Below are 22,808 nucleotides of genomic sequence, written 5' to 3'. Positions count from 1 at the left end.
ACGTGCCCACCTATGTTGGGGGGCTGGCCACCCCCAGACACCCACGGCTCCACAGCAGGAGACAAGGCTCGGGAGACATCACTTCCGCAAGGTCACCCAGCCATGTCACCCTCCCCAAGGCTGGAGACTAGCCTGCCACCTCCCGGAGGGTATATGGACCCAGGACACACAGGGCCAGGAGCACGAAGGGGACCCCAGGAAACAGCTTGTGGGGACCAGGCCCCAGACAAGACTGGGCAGGGATCTGTTCCTCCTCCCAGGACATTCTTTCCTGGTCTGAGCACAAGTGACCCCACCCTCAGCAGAACATGGAGGTCCAGGAGCCCAGCTGCACTCTGAGGGCTACACCCTGGGACTGAGGAAAGGTCTGGGGTCCCAAGGCCAGAGCACAGGGACAGCTCAGGCCCCCCGGCCTTAGGTCCCAAAACTCAAGGCCAGTGGCAGGGGACAGGGACAGTCCAGGGCCCCAGCCCCAGGTCCCAGAACTCAAGGCCCGAGGCAGGGCACAGGGACAGCCCAGGGCCCCGGCCCCAGAACTCACAGTCTGAGCAGGAATCTTAAACGGTCTTTATTTATTCATATTTGCAATACGAAATAGCTCGGCACGAACACACGCACACTCACGCCAGCCTGGGAAGGGGGAGCTGGGACAAGGTCACTTGGCAGCTGGGCTGGACCCCAGACCCTTGGGCATGGGAAGGGGACCCCAGCCAGACCCCTGCCAATGCCCCCGCCCCGGGGTCTGTGGGAGGTGCAGAGGGGGCGGTCTCAGTGAGTGCATTGGGGCCCCACAGGAATGTCACCGAGAGACCCCCTTGGACGGGGACCGCCAGCTCCCACAGAACCAGCAGGGTGAGGCAGAGGGTCCTTTAGCTCCCAGCCTGGGTCAAAGTGCAGGGTCCAGGGCAAGGGTTGGGCAAAGGCACGGCCCCCACTCGGGCCCTCCCTGGAGGCGGGCCTGAGCCGAGTACAGATGTGGGCACTGCACCGGAGGCTTCGGGCATGGTGGGAGGGGAGGGTGGACGAGGCCCCCAGCACAGCCCCCACTGAGAGGGGGTGCAGGTCCCACGTGCTGGCCCGCCCGGCCGGGCCTCCTCCTGGCTCTCCACCCACCAGCTCGCTCTCTCCATATATAATATATAATATAGGTCTCTCTCTCTCTCCTTTCTCTCTTCTCAACTGTTTCTTTATTCTCGGAGACAAAGCTCCATAATTTCTTTTCTCAGTGCAAATGGGGGTGGACGAGGGCCTGTCTCCCTGGCGCCAGGCTCCTGGGAGTCCAGAGGAGAGCACGTGGGGGCGGACAGGGTGGGGAGCGGTGACGGGGCAACAGGGCATCGTGGGACCTGCCCTGCCCCAACTCCGGAGGGTCCACGTGGAGGACGGAGGAGTTAACCGCCACCACCGGGACCAGGCAGTTACCTGGGAACCAAGAGGGAGACCTGTGTGAGGAACCCGCCGCCCCCCCCCGGCCCCCCACCTGCCCCCCCAGTGCCCCCACTACCCACGCAGCCCTCGCCACTCACTGGGAGCCCAGGGATGCTGGCCCTCCTGGGGCAGAGCCGTTGGGCATCGGAGGCAGCTCAGGGGCCTGGGCACTATTGGGGGAGAGGAACGTAGAAAGGTCAGGGCCTCCCCCCCAGGACACCAGCTGCCCTGGGAGGCCGCCCTGTGCTCACCTCTGGCTTTGGGGGGGCCCCGAGGGCTCTGGGCTCCTCTCCCCCTCTGTGGTCTGGGGGTGCTGGCAGGCCCCAGGGGCTGGGACCGAGGTAGCAGGGTCTCCGGTTGCACTGTGTGGGGGGTGCAGGCATCAGCAGGTCATTGTCACCAACCCCCACCTGACCCCTACGCCCCCTGTGCCTGCAGGAAGAGGCCCATGGCCAGGGTAGTTCCCTCCATCAAAGACCTAGGGAGCCACCCCAAGCAGGAGGAGCTCAAGGCTGGGGCGCGGGCTCCACACGCTGCCTGCCCCCTTCTGGAAGCCTTTCTGCCCCTGTGGCGAAGCGGGCTGCCCCGGGCTCTGGGGCCTCTAAGGCACCCACACGTGGGCGTGGGCACAGCATCGGACCCTCGGCTGCTACGAGGCCCCAGGGCAGTGGTGCAGACCTGGGGGGGTCCCACCAGCGGTCCCAGCTGGTCACCTGTCCAAGGAGCTGGGAGTGGAGCGTGTCCCTCTGAGTGTGGCCTGGAGCTCCCCGACGCTGACCAAGGCCTGGCAGGGGGCTGTGCGGAGAGAGGCAGGAGACGCAAGGCTCAGAGAGCATGGTGCCGGCCAGGCCCCTCGCTCCAGCCCACAGCAGGTACACAAGGCCAGGGGACAACGGGGAGAGTGGGCAGGGCTGGCCAGCTCACCCGAGGGTTCCGCTACGTCACTGCCATCTGGGGCTTCCTGAGGTGCTGAAGGGGACGCGGGGTCCTGAGACCTGGGGTACGAGAGAAGCAGCCCGAGGGCCAGCTGGGGTCAGCGCTCGAGCCCGAGGGACCCAGGACCTGGCCCCCCACCAGGGGCCTTACCTGAGCTGCGGGGCAGAGTGGGCCACAGGTCCGGCCAGGCTCAGGGTGGGGAGGTCCTGGGGTACGCCAAGGGACCCCCGTGGGGTGAGGAGCCCAGAGCACGGCTCCTTCTCCCCAGAGTCTTGGGGGCCAGTCAGGGCGTCTGTAGGCACTGGGTCAAAGGCGGCTGTCCGGCTAGAGCCTGGGCAGGAGTGAGGGAAGGAGGGTGAGCACAGGAGGCAGACGGCCCGTGTACACCCCGTCACCCCCCACACCCTGTGCTTTCACCCACCCAGAGGATGGGGGCCGGGGCCAGGATAAGAGGGGGGCCTGGACCCCCCACCAGCCACACGGCCATCACCGTCGTCCTCGTCCTCCTCGTCCTCCTCGTCTTCCTCCTCGCTGTCTGTGCTGCCTCCGCTCCTGCCCAGAAACCACCCATCAGCGGCTGCGCTGACACAAGGGACAGAGGAGCAGGGACAGCGGGGAAACCACAGGACAGACCGGTCAGGGCCTCGCTGGGCGTGGGGCATGGGGAGGTGGGTGGCAGCCCTCCACCAGGAGCCCGCCTCATCCTGAGCGCTCCTCCTGAGGGATGAGGGCCGACAGGACACTCTCCCTCTGCCTACAAGCGTGGGGGGACTGAGAGCAGCATCCCGCACGCGCAGGCTCCACCACTACAGCGTAAACGTGGATTAACACAGGGCCCGAGCCGGGGAAGGTCCACCTGGCCCACGTGGCCACCAACTGGGGAAGGGCGGAGCACACCACATGTGCGGTCTTGCTGGTCACTGTGGGCAAAGGGACCCCCGTGCACATCGCTAAACGTAGCTGACGAGAAAGACACTCAGCGAACGGGAGAGAAGGGGGCATCTCCCAAACCCACAAGCCTACTCCGTCCGTGCGGGAAGACCAGCCGCCCCCCAAGGTCAGGAGCAAGACAGGGGTCTGCTCGCCACCCCGCTCAGGACCACACTGCTGTGCAAGGAAGCAAAACCGCGACGTGGAAAGCGTCTGGACTGGAAGAGGAGGCAGACTCTGTTAGCAGGTGGCCTGACTGCAGCCAGGAGACCCCACGGAATCCCTTAACTGTCACAGTGAGGGAGCTCCGCAGGGCTCGACGTCCACGTACCAACATCCACTGTATCTCTCTACGCTCGCGACAATCTCAAAATTCCACTTACGTAAAAGATGCAGGAAAAACTTGAACAAAGGAAGCACAAAGCTTATTCTCTAAGAGAGACCTAAGTAAACGGAAAGACGTTCCACACTCAGGGACTGGAAGACGGGATACCGTTCCCAGGTCTCCAGGCTGACCTGGAGGTTTAGGGCAAGTCCTCCCAGTCCCGACCAGCATCCTTGCTGAAGTCGACGGGCTGGCGCTAACTGTCCCACAGGTTCCCACAGGTCCCCAGGGACCCCGAGCAGACAACCATGTCGGAGAACTCACTTCCTGACTTCAAACCTTACCCCGACAGATATGGAGACAGGGAGGTCCTGGCTAAAGACGAGCGGGCTGGGAGGGGCCAGAAGACAAACCACACGCGTGCAGCCAGGGGCACTCAGTGGGGAGAGGCCGGGGTCTCCGACAACAGGTGCTGGGACGGTGGCAATCGCACATGCAGGAGGAGACCGGACCCCACCTCCGAGCACACACAAAACCTTAGCTCAAGACAGGATCAAGAAGTGAAAAGCATGGGGCACCGGGGGGGCTTAGCCGGTTGAGCAGCTGCCTTGGGCTCAGGTCACAATCCCAGGGTTCTGGGATCGAGCCCCACATCGGGCTCCCTGCTCAGCAGAAAGCCTGCTTCTCCCTCTCCTGCCTGCCACTCCCTCCACTTGTGCTCACTCTTTCTGACAAAATCTTTGAAAAAGAACGGAAAAGCAAGAGCAAGCGTGCACTCAAACGAGAACGCGGGGTGAACCGTGACCTTGGGCTCACCGGCTTGGCCCCCCAGCAGGTGGGAGTGACACATGAGCCCAGCTGCCAGGGTGGTGGACTCACGAGGGGGACAGGGCAGGCCCGTGCCAGCCTCAGGGGCACAGCGGCATGGGGGGATCGGATGCAGACACCGGTTTGTGCCGCGGGGGCAGAGCCCCGAGTTGGCGGCCGTGGGGCCAGCCAGCGCCGCAGGCGTATGACGAGCGGGCGGCAGCTCACCCACACTCCGCCCGGCTCTCCCGTTACTGCAAGGAAGGCACAGAGAGCAGATGGGAAGCCCTGAGTGTGAGCTGACCAGGGAGGGCGGGGCGGGGGGGGTGGACGGACGCACACCGGGGCGGCCGCACGTCAAGGACCCACCGTCTTCCTCACTGCACACAAGCGGTCAGATCCTCAGCTGAGTGGGAACACGCCCTCCTTCCCGCTTCCCTCCCGCACTGGGGCTGGGGCTGAGCAGGTCTCAGACTCACCGCATGCCCGGGGCCTGGCCCCGGCGGGCTCCCCTGGCCGGCTGGCTGCCCTGCCAGGCGCCATCCTCCTCGTCAGACTCCCCAGAGCCCTGACCCTCCTCCTCGTCCTCCTCCTCGTCCTCCTCATCGTCAAACTGCTGGATGCGGTCCTTGTAGCAGATCTCCAGCAGGCTGGCGTTGGGCTGCGGGGGGCAGGGCGGCACGGTCTGCGGCGTGTCCCCCCTCCACCCCGGACGCCGCCCCACCAGGGACGGGCAGCACTCACGTTCTCGTCATCGGCGTTGAGGGAGAAGGTGATGTTGGCGGTCTTGTCGAAAGGCGCGCTAGGAGAGAGGCACGGGGGCGGTGAGGAGGGTGCGGCAGCTCCTGCCGTGTCGGCTCAGCACACCCCGGCTACACGCTGGCCCGCAGCTGCAAACCCGCTGACGGGCTGCAGCTTATCCGTGGCCTCCCATCGGCGCCCGTGACCCATTCCGGGCATCCGTCCGGCCGCTCAACCGGCAGGCTGGCGGCTGAGGTCCGGCAGAGACGCACCACCTGCCCGTCTCTGCCCGCACAGGGGTGCCCTGAGGGGACGCGAGCCTCAGACCCGCGCAGCTGGCAGAGTGGCCCAAGACAGGCCACGGAGCTCGTCTCCTCTCTGCCTGCTTCTCTCGGTCCGGAGACAGAGGCAGCATCTACCCAGACAAGGCAACCATCCAGGCACCCATGTCCCCTAGGAGCAAGGGTCCAGGGCTCACAGGGCCGTCATCCATCAGGACGGCAGCCAGGAATCGAGTCACAACCAGGCATGGCTCAGCAGTGTGTTCCCACCTCTGTTCCACGCTTCCCTAGGCCTCCGGGCCCCCAAGTCCAAGAAACGACAACGAAAGAGACGACGGGCCATGACCCGGTGCGGCTGTCATCCAGCCCGTCTCCACCGAGCCTGCAGCGCCGTGCACACGGAGCAGGGGACCGGCCGGCCACGGTTCTCTGTGCTGCGAAAACCTCTCCGCCAAGCGCGAGGCCACAGTACACGCAGCTCGCCCCCCCAGAACGCCCAGCCTGCGGCTGGGACCCTGGACTCAAGGTCCCAAGGGCACGGCGACCCGCAGTCTTCCACGGGGGCCAGCGACACCCAGCTCCCTGGGCTCCTTTCCGGGACAGCCTCAGGGAAGCACAACTCCTGTGCTAATTGCAGACAAGGACGGCTGACGAGAGCCCGGCTGCTGCTGGGTCCACAGCCTGACTGTCCGCCAAGGGCGCTGTCGGTCTGCCCCTGCGCTCTATCGCTTGTCTAACTCAGGACACGCTTGGCCACAAAGGGCCACGGATAAGTGGGGGTCAACAAGCTGAGGGTCACCTCGGTGTCTACACCACACGGCCAAGCTCCCACACCGTGTCCTCGTGGCCTGTCCTCCAGGAACACAAACGTGCAGAACCGCCCAGAGCGGGCTGGGCCAGTGCCACCTTCCACTCTAGAACGTTTCATGCCTTTCGAGGTTTTTATAGTTTTTAATTTTTTTTAGATTTTTATTTATTTACTTGACAGAGATCACAAGTAGGCAGAGAGACAGAGAGAGAGGGGGAAGCAGGCCCCCTGCTGAGCAGAGAGCCGGACGCGGGGCTTGATCCCAGGACCCCGAGATCATGACCTGAGCTGAAGGCAGCGGCTTAACCCACTGAGCCACCTGGACGCCTGAGGTTTTTATAGTTTTTAACCCCACTGGGAACTATGCAACAGAGGTGGCAACAGTTTCGTCCCCGAGGACCCGGCTGCGCCCACGGCACCCATCCAGTGGTCGGTCTGTCCTCCCTTGGGTGGGGTCTGCTCTAGGGCCATCCACACACCAGGCACCGGGCTGAGCGGAGCCCTGGCACACACAGAGCTCATGACTGCCCCCAAGGGGGATCCCTGTCCAGCAAGACAGGCCAGCAGCGGACCACCGTGCTGCACAGGGGCGATCCACTCTCATACGTGCCTCGGTCTCCCCAGCTTTAATGAGGCTCCTGAGCCCTGAGCCGAGAGGGAAGGTAGGCACACGATGGGAAGACACCCGAGATGTGCCCAGTGCACAAGTACCGTGACAGAGCAGATGCCGGCGAGGACCCCAGGAGCAGCTGAGGCCCCAACTGCCTGTCCCTGGAACCTGCCCCTAAGGGGCCACCAGGCCCTCCTCCCCTGGCTTCCTGCAGTGTCGTATTAGGAATGCTCCTGTCCTGCCCTCTGCTGGTCCTTCCCCTTACCCTCAGGGCCTCTTGAACGCCCTCAGAGTAACCCCTTCTGCTCCGATGGCCCTTCCCGCAGGGTCTCTCAGGGTGAGCTCCCCACCGAGACCATGGCCTGGCCACCTCGTTCCCAGCCCCAACCCAGGCTCCCCTCCAGGGCCTCAGCCACTGTCCCCCAAGGAGGGACCGAGGAGCAGGGCTTGCCGCTCTCCAGGCTAAGCCCCGATGCTAGGACTGGCAGGCAAGCCATGGGGGGAAGCAGGGAGGACACGGAAAGGCTGGCAGGAGGCGCCCTGGGGCCAGCAAGGGCCCCCGCCCTCCCACAGAAGGGCGTACTCACTTCACACTCTCCTCCTGCTCCCCAAACTCCTCGTCATTGAAGCCGAAGTGGTCGATGAAGGCTGAGGTCATGCGCTGCATCTGGAAGTCCATGAAGGCCTGCAGAGGGGCGGCGGTCAGGGGCAGGTGGGGTCGGGCAGGACAGGCCCCCCGCCCCGCCCCCCAGCCCACCTGCTGCAGCACGGCCTCCTCGGGGAAGTTGAACTCCTTGAGCCGGTCGTCCTCGTCGTCGCTGGAGGAGTGCAGGTGGTGGGTGCTCACCTGGGGCAGGGCGGCGGGCAGGGGTGAGGACTAGGCTGGGGAGGGTGCGGGTGCGGGGAGGTGCGGCGGAGGGCAGACCGTCCCAGAGGGCTGAGGCGCCTCACCAGGTCCACGGTGTTCTTCTTGTTGGTCTCCGCCAGGGGTCCGGACACGAAGGCCTCCCACTGCTCCTGCTGCTCACCGGGCAGTTCTGCTTGGGGCAGGGGGGAGTCGGCGTGAGGGGCCCCTCGGCCTGCACCCCCGCACACCCCACCCCCAGCCCCGGGGCCGGCCGCTCCCTGTCCCTCACCCTTCAGCAGCTGCCCCAGCTGCTCAGCGTTGGGCCCCTTCTCCGTGTTCTGCACCAGGGCGTTGGCCAGTCTCGTCAAGTGGCCCATGTAGCCTTTGCGGGGGCCCCCGGCAGACCTGGGCGAGCCCAGAGCCATAGATGGACGCGGCCCCGCGCCTCGGCCCCCCACCCCCACCCCCGGCGCAGGCAGTGCCCCCAGCGCTCACTGCACGAGGTCGTTCTCCTCCCAGGAGGTCAAGATGCGCTCCACCAGGCGACACTGCTGCAGGAGCTGCGGGGGCAGAGCGGGCGTGGGGGCGGGGCCGGGGCACCCCCAGACCCGCTGTAGCCCGGCCCCGAGCCCCAGCCCCCGGGCTCTGTCCACCGCCACTCCAGCTCACTACACCCCCACCTCCACCGACACAGCAAACCTGAAGGTCCCCCTCCACACACCCCTGGCCACGGACACCCACAGCGACCGCGACCTGACCGCGCTACTGGACAGCTCCTCCCTGAGGACCCTCCCGCCGCACCACAGCCTTGGCCCAGAGGGCACCCCGTCTCTCCACCCACCTGCACGGCATCCCCCGTTCTCCCAGACAGACCTAAGGGCAAGGCCGGACGCCTGGCCCCCCCCGCCCGTGAAGCCGCCTGGCAAGCACGGGCAGCAGGACAGGGGGACGGAGAGGGACCCATGGGGACAGGGAGGGGACCTGGGAGCCCCAGCGCACGTGTTTCACCGCGGGGTTTGGGGCAGGGATCTCGAGGCTGCTGTCGGAAGGAGGCCCGGCGCTCAGCACGGCACGGACACACAGCTCCACTTGGGCGTGCAGGAAGTTGTTGAACGTGTAGTGGAAGAACAGGTCCTGGGGGGCAGCACAGGCTGGCACCAGAGGCCCCCCAGACCCCCGCCCCCGCACCCCTGCCCAGGGCTCCCCCTCCACACCCCTGCCCAGGTCCCTCTCCATGTCCCCTGCCCTCCGCACCCCTGCCCAGGGCTCCCCCTCCAGGCCCCTGCCCTGCACACCCCTGCCCTGGGCTCCCCCTGCAGGCCCCTGCCCTCCGCACCCCTGCCCAGGACCCTCTCCATGCTCCCTGCCCTCGGCACCCCTGCTTAGGGCTCCCTCCATGCCCCTGCCCTCTGCACCCCTGCCCAGGTCCTCCTCCATCCCCTGCCCTCCACACCCCTGCCCAGGGCCCACCCCCCTACACACCCTTGCCCTCAGCACCCCTGCCCAGGTCCCTCTCCATGCCCCATGCCCTCGGCACCCCTGCTCAGGGCCCCCTCCAAGCCCCTGCTCTCCGCACCCCTGCTCAGGGCCCTCACTCTCCACACCCCTGCCCAGACCACCCGCGGTCCCGCCCTCCGTACCAGCATGGTGTTGGGCACGTCCAGCGCCAGGAGCTCCTGGGTCAGAGCCGCATCGTTGGCGCTCAGCGCACTGGCCAGCAGCTTGACCACGTGCAGCCGGGTGTTGCCCAGCGGCGGGGCCAGGCTGCCCCACGTAGTTCGCAGCGGCTCCAGCTACGGGCACGGGGAGACTCAGCGCCGCACAGAACCACAGGCCACCCTCCCCGCCGCCCTGCCTCCTCGGCCCCCCAGCCCTGACCCACCTCTGGGGGCTCACGCAGGAGCTGGTGGAAACGGCCCAGCCGCGGGCGCAGGGCATGCAGGACGCCCACACTGGACATCGTGCTGTCCAGGGCCGCCTGGGCCAGGAGCTCCAGCTGCCCATCCACGCTGCTGAAGAAATTGTTCACAGTCACAGACTCGGACCTGCAGGAGAGGACAGGAAGCAGGGCTGTGTGCGGGACACTCATGTGCGGCACTCCGGGAAGCGAGGGAACAGCTGCTCCCGGGGACGTGCACGCAAGGCCCCATCATCCCGGACAACGACCCGCCTGGACGGCCGTGCATTCAGACAGGCAGCTCAAAGCCACAGGCGGCGTGCGGGCCTCAGAAAGGCATAGAGGACTCCTCTCCCAGGACCCCAAGTGACCTCCCAGAAGAGAGACCGCCTGTAGAGGCCATGTCCCCACAACGCCCCCACAACCTTCACCTCTGAACAGAAGGGCAGGGATCCGAGGGACACGCGGCTGCCGGGGAGGCTGGCCCCCCTCACCTCGGCCTTCTGGGCTCCAGCAGGGTCAGCAGCACCTGGACCCCACTCACAATGACAGACTGGCTCTGCTCCCCCTCCAGCATGTTGCTCAGGAGCTGCTCGATCGTCTCCTGCCTGCAGCGGGGGCCAGGATGGGGAGAAGGGTGGGGTCGGGGTATGGGGCACAGGGTGGCGGGCGGGGACAGGGAGGACGCCCCAGACAGCCTCCCGCCCTGGGTCTGGGAACCGCAGACCCACTTCTCCAGGGTGGCCAGCAGCTGGTCGGGCTCCGGGCTGTCCTGCACCTGGAGCATCTGCTCCCGGCTCAGGCGGATGATGTCGCACAGGGACTGGGACGCGTTGGAATGTTGCTGCAGAGGCAGAAAGAGGACTGAGGATGCCGGCCCAGCTGCTGGGCCCATCGCATCCTGTTTTCAGGGTCCCAAGGGAGCTGGGGGTCATGCAGACACAGGGACGCGGGTGCCGAGGGAAGGGACACAAGGCACACAAGGGGCCGAGGGTGGTGTGAAGTACAGACACGGGGGAGGAGGCCGGGCCGCAGGCGGGACACCTGGCGAGGAGGGACACTCACATTGTCATCCTTCGACGGGTGGATCTGCTCTATGAGCCGCTGCACAATCTTCTCCTCGTTGAGCCACTGGGGGTGAGAGGGGAGGTGGGCCTCTGTGGCGGCCCCCGGCCCGCCCCCCGCCCCCACTCTCCCCGCCCAAGCTCACGTTGACCACGTCCTGCCTCAGCTGGGGCCGCTCCACGCAGGTGAGGAGACGCAGCAGCAGGTCCATGATTGCTGAAGTGCCAATGTGCCGCAGCAGCAGGCCCACGAAATCGTCCTTCTTCCGCAGGAAGGACACGAGCTGGGACGGGAGGGACGGCAGGCGTCACGCGGCAGGACCCGGGGCCTGCGCCCTCCCGCCTGCCCGCCTCCCCGCCCCGGGCAGCACCTGGTCTGTCTTGCGGTTGAGGAGGATGCCCATGACCTTGCTGAAGAAGCTGGCCAGCAGCGGGTTGAGGCTGCCGCTGCTCTGCAGGAAGCCATAGAGCCGGTTCAGCAGGGACTCGTCAGCACCCAGCGCGTCGTTGATCTGGGGCACGTCCGAGGTCAGGATCTCGCAGGCCACGCTAGGGTACCTGGCAGGAGAAGGGGGGTTCACATCCAGAAAGGGAAGCAGGCTGGCCATCCCTGCCCCCCATGGCCTCCTGCCAGAGCCCGCACGGGGTCTCCACGGCCCCCGCCCCCACCGACCTTCCCGGAAACCCCACTTCATCCGTCGCCCACCCTTCCCCCGCTCTAGGCCCCACAGCCCCACTGGGAGGCGGCCCCTCCAGGGAGCAGCAGGTCCTGGCAGCCCCGGGCCGGATGGGCAGGGCTCACTTGTAGCGCAGCCGCTCCTCGCCACTGGCCGGTGGCTCCTGGGTGACCCAGGCCACCATGGCCTGCAGGTGCGGCGGCTGCAGCAGGAAGTCCAGCAGCTTGCGGTTGACGACCTTGCACTCCTGTAGCACGTCCTCCTCATCCAGGAGCTGGGGCAGGCTCAGGTCCTCCCGCTCCAGCAGCGTGTCCAGGTGTGAGCTCGTGTGCAGGTCAAACTTCCAAAACATGGCGCCCTGAGGGCAGGACTGCCTGTCACACTCTGGCCTGGCCTGCCCCACCCCTCCACCTCAGTCCCCACACCCCGACCACCGTGACAGCCTGCGAGGGGCCCCCTATAGTCTAGGGGTCACTTCTTAGCGGAAGCCAGCTACCCTGACCACCTCTTGGCCCCCAGACCCCACAAAGGAGAGCAGTGAGCAGAGCCATCACCATCCTGTCCCCCTCCAGGGCCTGTGTCCTCTGTCCCCCATCTGGGCAGGGACCCCCCTGGGGCAGGGCTGGAGCAGTGCTCATCCTGACATCTCCAGCGTCAGATTCACTTCAATCCATATTTGCTGAACAAATTCAAATGCCCCACGGTGGCCAGCACCCGGCTGCCGTCCAGCCCAGCAGATCATCATGCCCTGTGCAGGGTGTGGGGCGGCGGCAGAGGGAAGTCTAAGATGTCCCCAGGCCGTGGCTGTTGCCTGGATGCCACATATACACATACAAACACACCCCACCCCCCATCTAGTGGCCGGACAAAAAAGAGGAAAAGTGGGGGAGGGGGCCTTTCAGAACAGCCACTGACTGGGGACCAAAGGAACCAGCACAGTCAGTGACTCAGTGGGGAGGAGGACAAGGCTGTCCCCCAGCACCTGCAGAATGGCACCCTGCTCCCCAGCCAGCAGGGAGGCACTGCGTGCCCGGCCCACCCCAGCACAGGTGACCAGCTGCCCCCTCTGCACACACACTCAGCCGCTCCTGAGGAGGCCTCAGGCTCCCAGTCCAGACCACCCGTGAGGCCCGCCCTGCATATGCCATCAAGCTCCCAGGCCACTTGTTCCCCACCCCCTCCGTCCACCGTGCACAGCACCCATGTGCCCCTGGGAGGGGCTGTCGCCACCCCACCACGAGGGAAGGTGGGGGCTCGCCAGCACCACGCAGGCGTGGACCAGAGCTCACATGCATCACCTGCCTTGTGAAGACCGCATGAGGCAGAGGCCACAGAGGACAGGCGGAGAGGGCCTCCTGGGTACTACCTGGACCCACGGACAGCAATCCCTCTCCTAGATGCCCTCCTCACCCTGTCTGCCCCACACCACCCTGACCGTGGAAAACCCGTCGGCCACAGATGGAACACCAGCGTGGAGCAGAGAGCAGCTCTGACGCACGTAGCCGTCAGGACTAAAAGCCAGCGCAGAGCGGGGGGCATGTGTGACCTCGGGCAGGACTGGTTTCCTGAGCCTCCACCACCAGCTCTCCCTTCCAGCCTCCGCAAGAGACGGCTCCCGCTCCCTGCATCCTCCCCACCCTCCATGACCAGCAACAACAGCTCTAAGTCCGCTGTGACCCCGAACCCCGGCCCAGGACGACAGCAGGTGGACCGGAGCACTCCCAGTCATGGAGGACAGCAGCAGGCACCAGGCCCTGGCGGGGGCGGTGGGGACATCCCATAAGCCTACACATCCCGTCCCACAGAGACTCGCCCCTTATCCCTACACCCTTCACCCCAGGTTGGCCACTTTTCTGAAACACAAACCAGAACGCCTGATGTTCACTCCTGGCCAAAAGCCCAAAAGGGTTCCTCAGGGTTCCTCGAAGTCCAAAAGGGTTCGAGACCCCAGGGCCCCAGCCAGCCTTCCAGGCCCCCTTAGGGGACCTCCAGCTCCTGCCGCGCTCACTGTCCCACGCCCGCCGGCGGAGCTGGCCAAGTCTGCACACCTGCCGGACCCTGCTGCAGGCCCGCCTCACCACCTCACCAGGAAGCAGCCCCCAAGCAAGCTCCAGCCCAGCCCCTCCCGTGCCGTCCAGGGGTTGCCGTCTTGGGCGGTGCCTCCCCAACCCGCGGCTCTCCAGAGGAGGTCCCTGCGTGCCATCGCCGCCCCAGCACCATGCTGGACATCCCGGCCTCCTGGCATTACACAACCGTGACGCCAGACACATGATGGACGCATGCCGCGCTAGCTACGGTGTCAGCCCCGCTCTCAGGATCGGCCCAGCCCAGCCCACCCCCCCACAACGGAAGGCACAGAGGCCCCGCCCCACAGTGTCCTGGGTCGGGAAGCAGAGGTACACAGAGGCACCGGCCACCCAGGCCCCGCCACAAACACTCCCAGAGGAATGGGCAGGGCGCTGGGCCGAGGCTCTGACCCGCCAGCACCTCCCGGTAGCTCAAGGCCGGCTCCTTCCTGGTCCTCACTAGCCAAGAGACTGCTCTGAACTCAGGGAGGAAGCCGAGGCCCGGGCGCCCACTGTATCAGCTCCCTCGCGCCACTCAGCCGCCAGAAATCCAGGGGCTGCTCTCCACCTGCGTGAGCCCCCCGCCACCGGCCCGGCCCTCTCCGGTCTGCCCGTGCTCTCTGCGCTGTCCACATCCCCCCAGTATCCCGCTGCACAGGCGTCGAGGCAGAGCTGTGCTGGGACCTGATCACGCCCCCGTCTGTGCTCCGATGCCCAGGGCGCCCCTCCACAGTCCCACGCCTCCTCATCCTGCCCTGCTGCCCTCACCGGCCCCGGACACAGGGGCCTTTCTGGCTGCAGAGCACACCGCGCCTGGGTTTTTCTCAGCAACTTGGCTCTGGCTGCCTCGCCTGCCTGGGACGCCCCAGTCCCAGGCTGCTCCTCCACCTCGGGGTCTCCTGCCAAGCACATGCCTGCCGTCCTGTGGCCCCAGCTCCATCTACCACCCACACCCAGCCACTTGCACAGCGCACATGCCGCAACCAGACGACGGTCCGCACGGGCACCACCATCCTCACTAGGCTGCCGGGAGCGGCAGGACAGCTCCAAGCGCACAATGTCCTATGCAGGTCTCACTCAGAAATACCAGCAGAGGACACCTGCGGGGGCTCAGATGGTTAAGCTCTGCCTTTGGCTCAGGTCATAATCCCGAGGTCCTAGGATCGAGTCCCCCATTGGGCTCCCTGCTCAGTGGGGAGACTACTTCTCCCTCTGCCAAACCCCGCTTCTCTCATGAATAAATACATAAAATCTTAAAAAAAAAAAAAAGAAAAAGAAATACCTGTAGAAGGGCACCCCATCTGCACCCCCACATGTTATGAGGCCCCTGCCCCTCGGAGGCAGTAGGCAACACCCCTGCCAGGGCATGACTCCCACCCAGTCACCCCCTAGCCACCCATAAGCTGCTGTCATGTCATGCGGGCAGCGGGGGGATGGAGGGAGCAGGTCATGAGGCCGGGGCGGGGGTGGGCGGGGGTGTGGGGATGGAAGGGGCAGGGAGCACCACTGCCCCAGAAGCACAGCCAACTGCATCCCCCCAATCCTGAGGAGCTCGGCGACCTTCCTTTGCACACCAGCAACTCCCTCCTTTTGCCTGGACCCCGGACCTTCCCCAGGAACCCCTCCACAGCTGATGGACATCCCCCCTCATTTGATGACAAGCCGTGACAGAGCTCATGCTCCACACACTGGTGGCCGGCACCGGCACAGGTCCTGAGCTGGACGAAGCGGGGACCAGAACCGCCTCCAGGGGTAGCCACTGCCGGGGGCCGCAGGGAGCTCTGCGGGGTGAGCCCTCCACCTCCTCCCACACCCGACACCTTCATGCCCCACGAGGACACCAGAGGCTTCAAAAGGCCACCTACGGGCACCTGGGCAGCTTAGTGGGTTAAGCCTCTGCCTTCAGCTCAGATCATGATCTCAGGGTTCTGGGATCGAGCCCCACATCAGGCTCTCTGCTCAGCAGGGAGCCTGCTTCTCTCTCTCTCTCTCTCTCTCTGCCTGCCTCTCTGCCTACTTGTGATCCCTCTCTGTCCAATAAATAAATAAAATCTTAAAAAAAAAAAAAAAAGGCCACCTACACAGAGTGAACAAAGCAGTCACCAAGGACGGCGTGTGGTCGGACTCTGTGCACTTAACTGTCCGAAGACGCAAATCCACAGATGGAGCCGCGGGAGCTGGGGGTGAGGAGTGCCTGCTCACAGGTATGGGATTTTCTTCTGGGAAAAGCATGTTTTAAAAAAAAAAAGGTCTGAAACTGCTTGTACACAATCTTGCCAATTCTACCTCGGTGAAAAAAGCCCACTACGGTGACGGCTGCGCAGTTCAGAATGCACCAGAGAAACCACTGACTTGTGCGCTTCAAACACATGAATCACTCGACATACGAATTACATCTCAACAAAACCACGACCAAAAACAAAACCAAAGTTGCCCAAGGCTGCGGTGACAGGGCTGGGCCCAGATCCTGCCGTGGGTCCCAGTCAGCCCAAGCCGACAAGACAGCAGCTGCCAGAAGGGCTGAGGCACAGCAAGCGCACCCCGGTTCCCCTTCCCCACCCGCCCCGGTGGCCTCCCAGTGTCCCCAAGCTAAGGGTGGGGGCGCCACGGCCGAGGGTGGGCAAAGGGCCCAGCCCAAGCCTCTTGAAACCCGTGCACCTACATGGGCTCCCGGTCTCCAAGACGAGGAGGTAAAGTATGACCATGATTCCCACGTGACAGCCGTGGAGACAGGGGCCCCTGGGGTGGAGCCACGGCCACTGAGAGGCAGAAGCAGGACTCGCCTGCCTCTCTCCTGACGACAGGCGGAACTTAGCACTGAGATCCGCCCACTTTCCAAGCACCTAGTTAGAGGGCCCGGGCCCCCAGGCACCGCCCCAAGCCCCCACAGCAGGCCCACTTGGGACAGCAGGCAGGGCCTCGTTCCCCAAGCGGGCCTTCCAGAGAACTGGCTTGGGGCGGGCCACCCACAGTAAGACAGGAAGGTGCTGGGTGGTGTGGGGCACAGGCTCCAGGGGCCCCAGACCCAGGCTGCCCCTTAAGCTCTCCCTCAGGAGAAGGCTGCAAGGGTCAGATGCAAGCGGGCGGTGTAGGGACCCCACGACCATCACTTCGCAGGCTCTGCACAGAGCAGAGAGGCCAATACGTGAGAACTAAACGCACACACGGTCACAAGTGCTGATGGCCAAGCACTTCGTCCCACTTAGCAGCTCTTGCTGGAAGCCCTGGGAAGAGGACGGACAGGAGGGGGGTTCCCATTCTCACGCTCTAATGCGGTGAACCCAGCCCAGGCTCGGCATCCCCATCTGTGCAATGGGGCCACGCTGCGAGGACCGCCAGCTCAGGCAGGTGCCCCTGACTGCGCAGAAGCCTGGACACCCTAGCAGGAGGGCAGGAGCCAGCCACGAACCTGGGGTGACCGCTCGAAACACCGAGGACCCTGAAAAGGACTGCCCCTCCGCCTGCCTGAGCCTCGCGGGTCATTCACACACGCTGGAGGACACGCACACAGCCTCGCCCCCGCCCCAGGCAACTCGGAGCGGGCTTCAAGAAAGCGGAAGTGACTAGCGCCGCGCTCAGTGGCAGTTTGAAAACCATGACTCTGGCTGCAAACGGAAGAAGGGGAAACCGTAAGCGAGAAAGGAAGCCATTAAACAAGAGAAGGACCTCTGCCTCCGCCGCCTGGCACCGTCCCCGTGGGTTCCCTGCTCTGCTGGGTCGCTGTTAGGCTCTGACACCAGCTGCCCTCTCGAGAGCGGCCGGCCCCCGTCTCGGCTCCAGCAGGGCATGGCTACAGCTCCCAAGGTGCGGGACCCGTGGCCCTGCTGTGGCCGCCGCCACCGCTGTGTCTGTCCAGACACGACTCCGCCTGCCGGGGAGCCCATGGGCAGGTCCTTCATCTTCCACCTCTTCCTCGCCTGCCCTAGCCCCGAAGCACTCGGAAGTGGGGGTCAAGGGCACAGAGGCCTCTGGGAGGGCCTCCAGGGTGGCCGCCTGGGCTGCCACCTTCAGCCATCACAGGCCCACAGGCTGCTGTTATGAGGCCCAGGCTACGTGAGCCATGAGGGAGGAGAGCCACCACCAAAAGGCCGGCCCCAGCCCCTCGCGGGGCTCAACAGACCCAAGGACAGTGAGACCACCTCCCTCAAGCCCCCCGGCCAACTGTCAGTTCTCCACCAAGTCTGGAAAGGGGGTAGGGGACTGGGATTCCGAGGACAGGGTACCAGTAATGGTGACCCCATTACCTCTGAGGAGGACCCGTGCGTGTGCTAGACACAGAACCCAGCACAGACGCAGCAAGGTGGGCGGCAGGACGCCCATGTGGGACAAAGGGCAGACCTGGCCAGAGCCACGGAGGACGATGAGCTGGGACTTTCCCATGACTTGGGAAAGCCTGGGAGGGATACCCAGTTAGGGGAGAGCCCACAGCCCAGTGTCCCAGGGGAGGCGGCTGCTCTGGTCCCACCCAGGGAAGGCGCAATCAGGAAACAAACTGCAGACCCCAGGCCAAGGGCCAAGGAGGGGCCTGAGAGCTCACATTAGGGGACCCTCTCCCGGATCAGGTACAGGTCCCAAGGAGGAAAGGGAAAGAAGAGACCCTAAAACCGCGCTTGGGACACCAAGAGAAGCAGCCTCGGTGTTCAGGGTGATCTGCAGTCAGAGCAGCTGAGGGTCCAGCCCTGCCCCTCCAAATGAGGTCCCTGCAGCCCGGCACCAGGTCCTACCAGCACCGAGCCTCAGTCTCCTCACCTGGGGGACCCCTCACGGGGACCGGCGGACCACACCTCCCACGGGAAGACCTATAAAACAGGGTTCAAAGAGAACCAGAGCTCTGGCCTGGAAAGGAGGGCGTGTCCCCACTCCCCACGTGCCGGGCCTGCCCCAGGGAGCCGGTGCGCCACGGAGGCCAGGAAGGCCTCTCCTTCTCCCCAGAGCTCCAGGGCCTCTCTCACCTCATCTCTGGCGGCCACCCGCATGGCGCTCAACTCGCCCGCCACAGCACACCTGACTGCTGGCGCTGCCCTGGCTGGCTGCTCCCTCTGCCTTCCCTCCAGCTATTCGAGCCTGCCTAGCTCCTCCTGGGTCCTTCAGGCTTCAGCACAGACACCACTTCCTCCAGGAAGCCTCCCCTGACTGCGCGAGGGGCCTGCTCCACGCTACCCCAGCTTCCGTGGCCACCCTAGGACCGCGTCCGCCTGCTGTGACAGGATTCGCCTCTCCTGTCACCTGCCTCCCTCTGCAGAAGGCCAGGCCGGCAGCTAGAAATACCTGTTGAATTAATAAAAAAGTGAAGTCCAGAATGGGAAAGCGACCTGCCAGAGTCACTTCCCACGGATCCTGAAAAAAAGGGTTGGTGCTGGGGGTGGGGGGGTTGGGGTCAGGGAACCAGCAGGTTCCCCTCTAATGCAGAGAAAACAGCAGGGAACCTCACGAAAATCACGGAAAACACGAAGGGCGATCAAAATACACAACTCAGAACACACAGCCACTGAGAGAGCTGGGTTCTCCCCCGCAGCACTCCTGACGTTGGGGCTGGGAAATGATGCAGTGGGGGCAGTCCTGGGCTCTGTGCGCGGCCAGCAGCACGCCAGGCCTCTACCCACCGGAACCGGGAGTAACCACCGGGCCTCCTGCCATTGCCGAATGTTCCCTGGGGGACACCATCGGCCCTAGGACGGCTGCAACAGACAGAGCCAACCCCGGCAATCACCGTCAGAGCTCCCAATCCGGAGCACGCCCTAGGCCTCCCATTCGGCTACAGGCTCCCCCCCCCACACACAGCCCGCCCAAGGCCCAGAGCCACCGCAGGAGAAGAGCACCGACGTCAGCACCCGTCTACACCCCACTGAAGTTTCTTTACAACTGCAAACCCCACACCATACCTCACACAGCTTCCCTTCCAGAAACATCTTGCCTTCCGGTGTTCCCGTCCCGTCTAGGGCCTCAGCGCCGGCACCGGGGTGTGCAAGAGCGCGCAAGGAAGGACCCTAACCGGAAGGGGTCATTCAAGGGTCTGGACAAGCAGCAGCTCCGAGGTCCCCGCCTCCCCACGCTCCTGCACCCAGTCCCGGGTCCCCACCTTCAGAGACTTGCACGTGCTGTTCCTTCCGCCCGGAAGGCCCCTCTTCCCACTCTCCATCTGTCAAGCCCTACCGTCCGCCCAGACAGCGAGCGCCGCGCCGGTCTCACCGGCCCCTCCTCGGCTGCCCACGGGCCCTGAGCTACCTCATCACAACACCACTAATTGTGACTGCCCGGCGGGGCCTTTGTGTCCCCTCCCGCCGCCGCCACCGGGCCTCACGGCAAGTCCCCCCCGCACACGCTCAGCCGGGCAGAGGGCAGGGAGAGCCCCACTGCCCTGCTGGGGCCCGAGCCCGGGCCGGGGAGGCCAAGAGCAGGAAGAGGGTGCTCCCGGGGAGGGGCTGGGGACGAAACGGTGGAGACGTCCCACGGCGGTGGGGCTGCGTCCGAGCACGGGAAGTCGGACAGGAGGAGAGCCAGGGGAGGCGGGCTGCTGCCGGGGGACTAAGGAACGGGGGGCGGGGGGCTGTCCGGCGGGCCGAGGGGACCCGCGGCGGCCGCTCACCTGCGCGGGGGGGCGGCGGCTCCTCGCACTCGGGGCTCATCCGGGCGCCCCCCCCGCCCCGCCGCCGGCGGCTCCGGCCCCTGCTGAGGGGCCCGGTATGAGGGGGCGGGGGGAGGCGGCGGGGGCTCGCGCACGCGCCTTCGGGCCTAAGGGGGCCCCGGTGCGCCAAGCCGCGGGGTTCGGGGGACGGAGGCGGGGGTCCGGAGCTCGCCGGCGGACGGGGGGCGCGGGGAGGTCAGAGCGGTCGCGAGGCCCGCGGAGGCCCTCGGCGGAGAAGTCGCCCCGGCCGGCCCGGCCCGGCGCCGCGCGGGAAAGCAAAGGCCCGTGAGGGAAGACTTTTGCCTCCTCAGTCCGGACAGGCCGCAGGGCTGAGGAGCTGCCGACGGAAGCCGAGGCCCACTTCCCTGGCCGCCCCTTCCCCCGAACCCGCTGGGTCTTCAGGCTGTACAGTCGGCTCGGGGCCTCCGACGCCCGGATCCGTCCGCCACTATCCCACAATCCCTTAGCGCAGGGGCACGCAGGAAGCCCCGCCCACCCGCCGCAGTCCAGGTGCGCGGGCGCCGTTCGCCCGGGCCCAGTAGTGCGCGTGCGCGCAGAGGCCCGGGCGTCCCCTCCGCCCCCCTCCCCCGCCCCCGCCCTGCCTCCGCCGGCCCTCAGCGCCGACGCGCTTGCGCTGCTTCGGGCCAACAGTGTCTCCCTGAGTAAACCCAGACAACCCAACGCGCAGGCGCCACTGCGCGCCACCGCCCCTGCGCGCTGCCAGCCTTTCTCTGCGACTCCGTTCCAAAGTCCAGAGGAGATCCTGCTCCAGGATTTCTCTTCCCGCTCGCTCCTCCGTCTCGTCCAATTATGGTCCCGCTTTGGCTGCAGGGTCCAGCTCCTGGGTATTCCAGACCGGGTTTTCTCTCCAGCCAAGGCTCCGCGCTCAGGTCCCGCGCGGTTTTTGACGCCTTCCTGGCGGCGCGGACTCGGGTCCCACCTGCGCGTCTCTGCACGCCTCTGCCCGGCCGTGTCTTACTGTTGCTTCAGTTTCCCCGGCTTCGTGTCCCCCTCGCCCACGTTACGGGCCCGCTGTAAGGATCGGACGAGCGAGTGCGCGTACTGACCCACCTTCCATGTTTTAACCCGCACACTGACTTGTATCAATGAGACATTTTGTGGAGTCGTGCGGTGGAGGGTATCTTCCCGTACTGGTTGGTCTGTTTCAGGGTTGCCGGTTATGCATTGTCCTTCCCATGTCTTCGCTTCTCTCTCCTCGCTTCGATAATCTTGTCATCTTCACCTGTCTCTTCCCGGCCTTGCCATTTCCAGTGTATTTGTGGCATGGGACGGTTTGGGTCCTTGTGTCAGCTGCCCGCGGCTGTGTCACAGTCACCACCTGGGCAGCCTGCGCCGGGCTCGCAGCTTCGAGCTGCCTTGGCTCTGCTCCCGTGTCTAGGATACCGAGGCCATAAGAAAAGGCAGAAACGCCCCCATCCGTCGGTGAAAGCACATCACACTCGATCATGCCCAAAGCCATGGGGCAGCATTTGCACTCCACACCCCACGGGTGGGAGAGTCTCCTGCTCTCAGGAGGTTGGAATGGGAGGGAGCAAATATCCCCTGAGCAAGCCACCACAGTCTTGTTTCCTTAGTTTTGCCAATCTTACCTTTTCATCTCCGAGGTTTTAACATGGACCCAGGTTCCTACTTGTGATTCAACTTGAAGCTGTTGTGGGGCATGTCCTTTTGTTCCTTGAGTCCTCTTTTCCTCTGTCACATTCTTCCGTCTTACTCAGCATTTTGCTTGCTTTCCTCCCCATTATGATCGCACAGCTGCCATATTATTTTAACACATAAGCTCAGGAACTGAGGGGCGGGGGCTGGCCATATTCAACCACCAAATGAGACCAGGGACACTGTCTGGAAGAAGTTGGAAGCTGCAGGAGCTTTAAGGACTGAAACCTGTCTCCCCCGTCAGGACTCACAGGTTGATTACAGCATTCTGCGGATTGGAACGGGAAGGGGCGGAGCCGATACCTGGCTCAGTCAGTCAACGGTGGTACTCTTGGTTTCAGCTCAGGTCATGATCTCAGGGGTGTGGGATCCAGCCCCACATGGAGCTCTGTGCTCAGCGGGGAGCCTGCTTGAGAGTCTCCCCCATCTCCTTCTGCCCTGCCCCTGTTTGCGTGTGCACACACTCTCTCTCAAATAAATCTTAAAAAAAATAATAATTGGAAGGGGCTTCTTAAACCGTCTGGTGGTAACACCCATTCCCCATCGTTCACACCTCCACATGAAGGAACTTGAACCCCTTAGTGCCTTTCTCCTGGCCACTCCACCCCTCCCAGGGGCTGAAGAACAATTCACCAGACTGGATGGGCATCTTGGCTCACTGCAGGTCTCCCTCTCTCAGAGCCGGCCTGCCCAGTGTCTGGCCTGCTACACCCAAGGGAAGGCCTGTGCTTGTCCAGTGCTGCCTGTGACCCGACAATATGCCATGTCTAATGCTGGGCATTAGCATTAGAAGCAACACTAAAGCCACCTCCTCTGATTGGCACTAATAGTAATAAAAGTGACACTGGATCTCCATTTCTGGAATCCTGTAGCTGCCTTTCGATTTATCCTGAATTGGGGAAGGAAGGTGAAAATCACCGGTCCTCCCAAATCCCAGAACAGGTAAATTCCACATGAGAGGAATGAGCTAGGAAGCCAGAATATGGGAGGGGGGCACAGCTTTGTCTGAAACCCGGCGTTGTGAACTTCTGCCCATGGTTCAATCACCCTGGACTTGGATTCCTCACCTGAAAAACGGCACTGGCCAGG

General features: G+C 64.7%; 1 protein-coding gene across 6 annotated transcripts; it reads right to left on the bottom strand.

Annotated features, from left to right (window-relative positions):
* Positions 1 to 549: 549 nt before the first annotated feature.
* PPP6R1 (protein phosphatase 6 regulatory subunit 1) lies at positions 550 to 20,504 on the bottom strand. 6 transcript variants are annotated; one of them, XM_032848603.1, is made up of 25 exons: positions 20,004 to 20,504; positions 15,499 to 15,636; positions 11,477 to 11,709; positions 11,046 to 11,232; positions 10,821 to 10,958; positions 10,676 to 10,741; positions 10,342 to 10,454; positions 10,105 to 10,218; positions 9,596 to 9,758; positions 9,354 to 9,506; positions 8,713 to 8,847; positions 8,209 to 8,273; positions 8,003 to 8,118; positions 7,818 to 7,903; positions 7,624 to 7,713; positions 7,454 to 7,551; positions 5,171 to 5,228; positions 4,906 to 5,087; positions 2,786 to 2,916; positions 2,515 to 2,695; positions 2,353 to 2,423; positions 2,142 to 2,223; positions 1,680 to 1,790; positions 1,527 to 1,598; positions 550 to 1,422 (listed from the first exon to the last, which is right to left on the bottom strand). In XM_032848603.1, the coding sequence occupies exons 3-25, from the start codon at positions 11,701 to 11,703 to the stop codon at positions 1,419 to 1,421; spliced, it is 2,643 nt and encodes an 880-aa protein (XP_032704494.1). In that variant the 5' UTR covers positions 11,704 to 11,709; positions 15,499 to 15,636; positions 20,004 to 20,504; the 3' UTR covers positions 550 to 1,418. The 6 variants fall into 6 exon arrangements, with proteins under 6 accessions (XP_032704494.1, XP_032704492.1, XP_032704493.1 ...); XM_032848601.1 differs by lacking the exon at positions 20,004 to 20,504 and adding an exon at positions 19,300 to 19,472; XM_032848602.1 differs by lacking the exon at positions 15,499 to 15,636.
* Between the last annotated feature and the right edge of the window lie 2,304 nt (positions 20,505 to 22,808).

The sequence above is a fragment of the Lontra canadensis genome, unplaced genomic scaffold (genome assembly GCF_010015895.1).
Source record: "Lontra canadensis isolate GAN:19392208 unplaced genomic scaffold, GSC_riverotter_1.0 scaffold206, whole genome shotgun sequence".
NCBI classification, from domain to species: domain Eukaryota; kingdom Metazoa; phylum Chordata; class Mammalia; order Carnivora; family Mustelidae; genus Lontra; species Lontra canadensis.
Note: the sequence above shows the minus strand (reverse complement) of the source record. Positions and strands in the feature narration are given on the sequence as shown.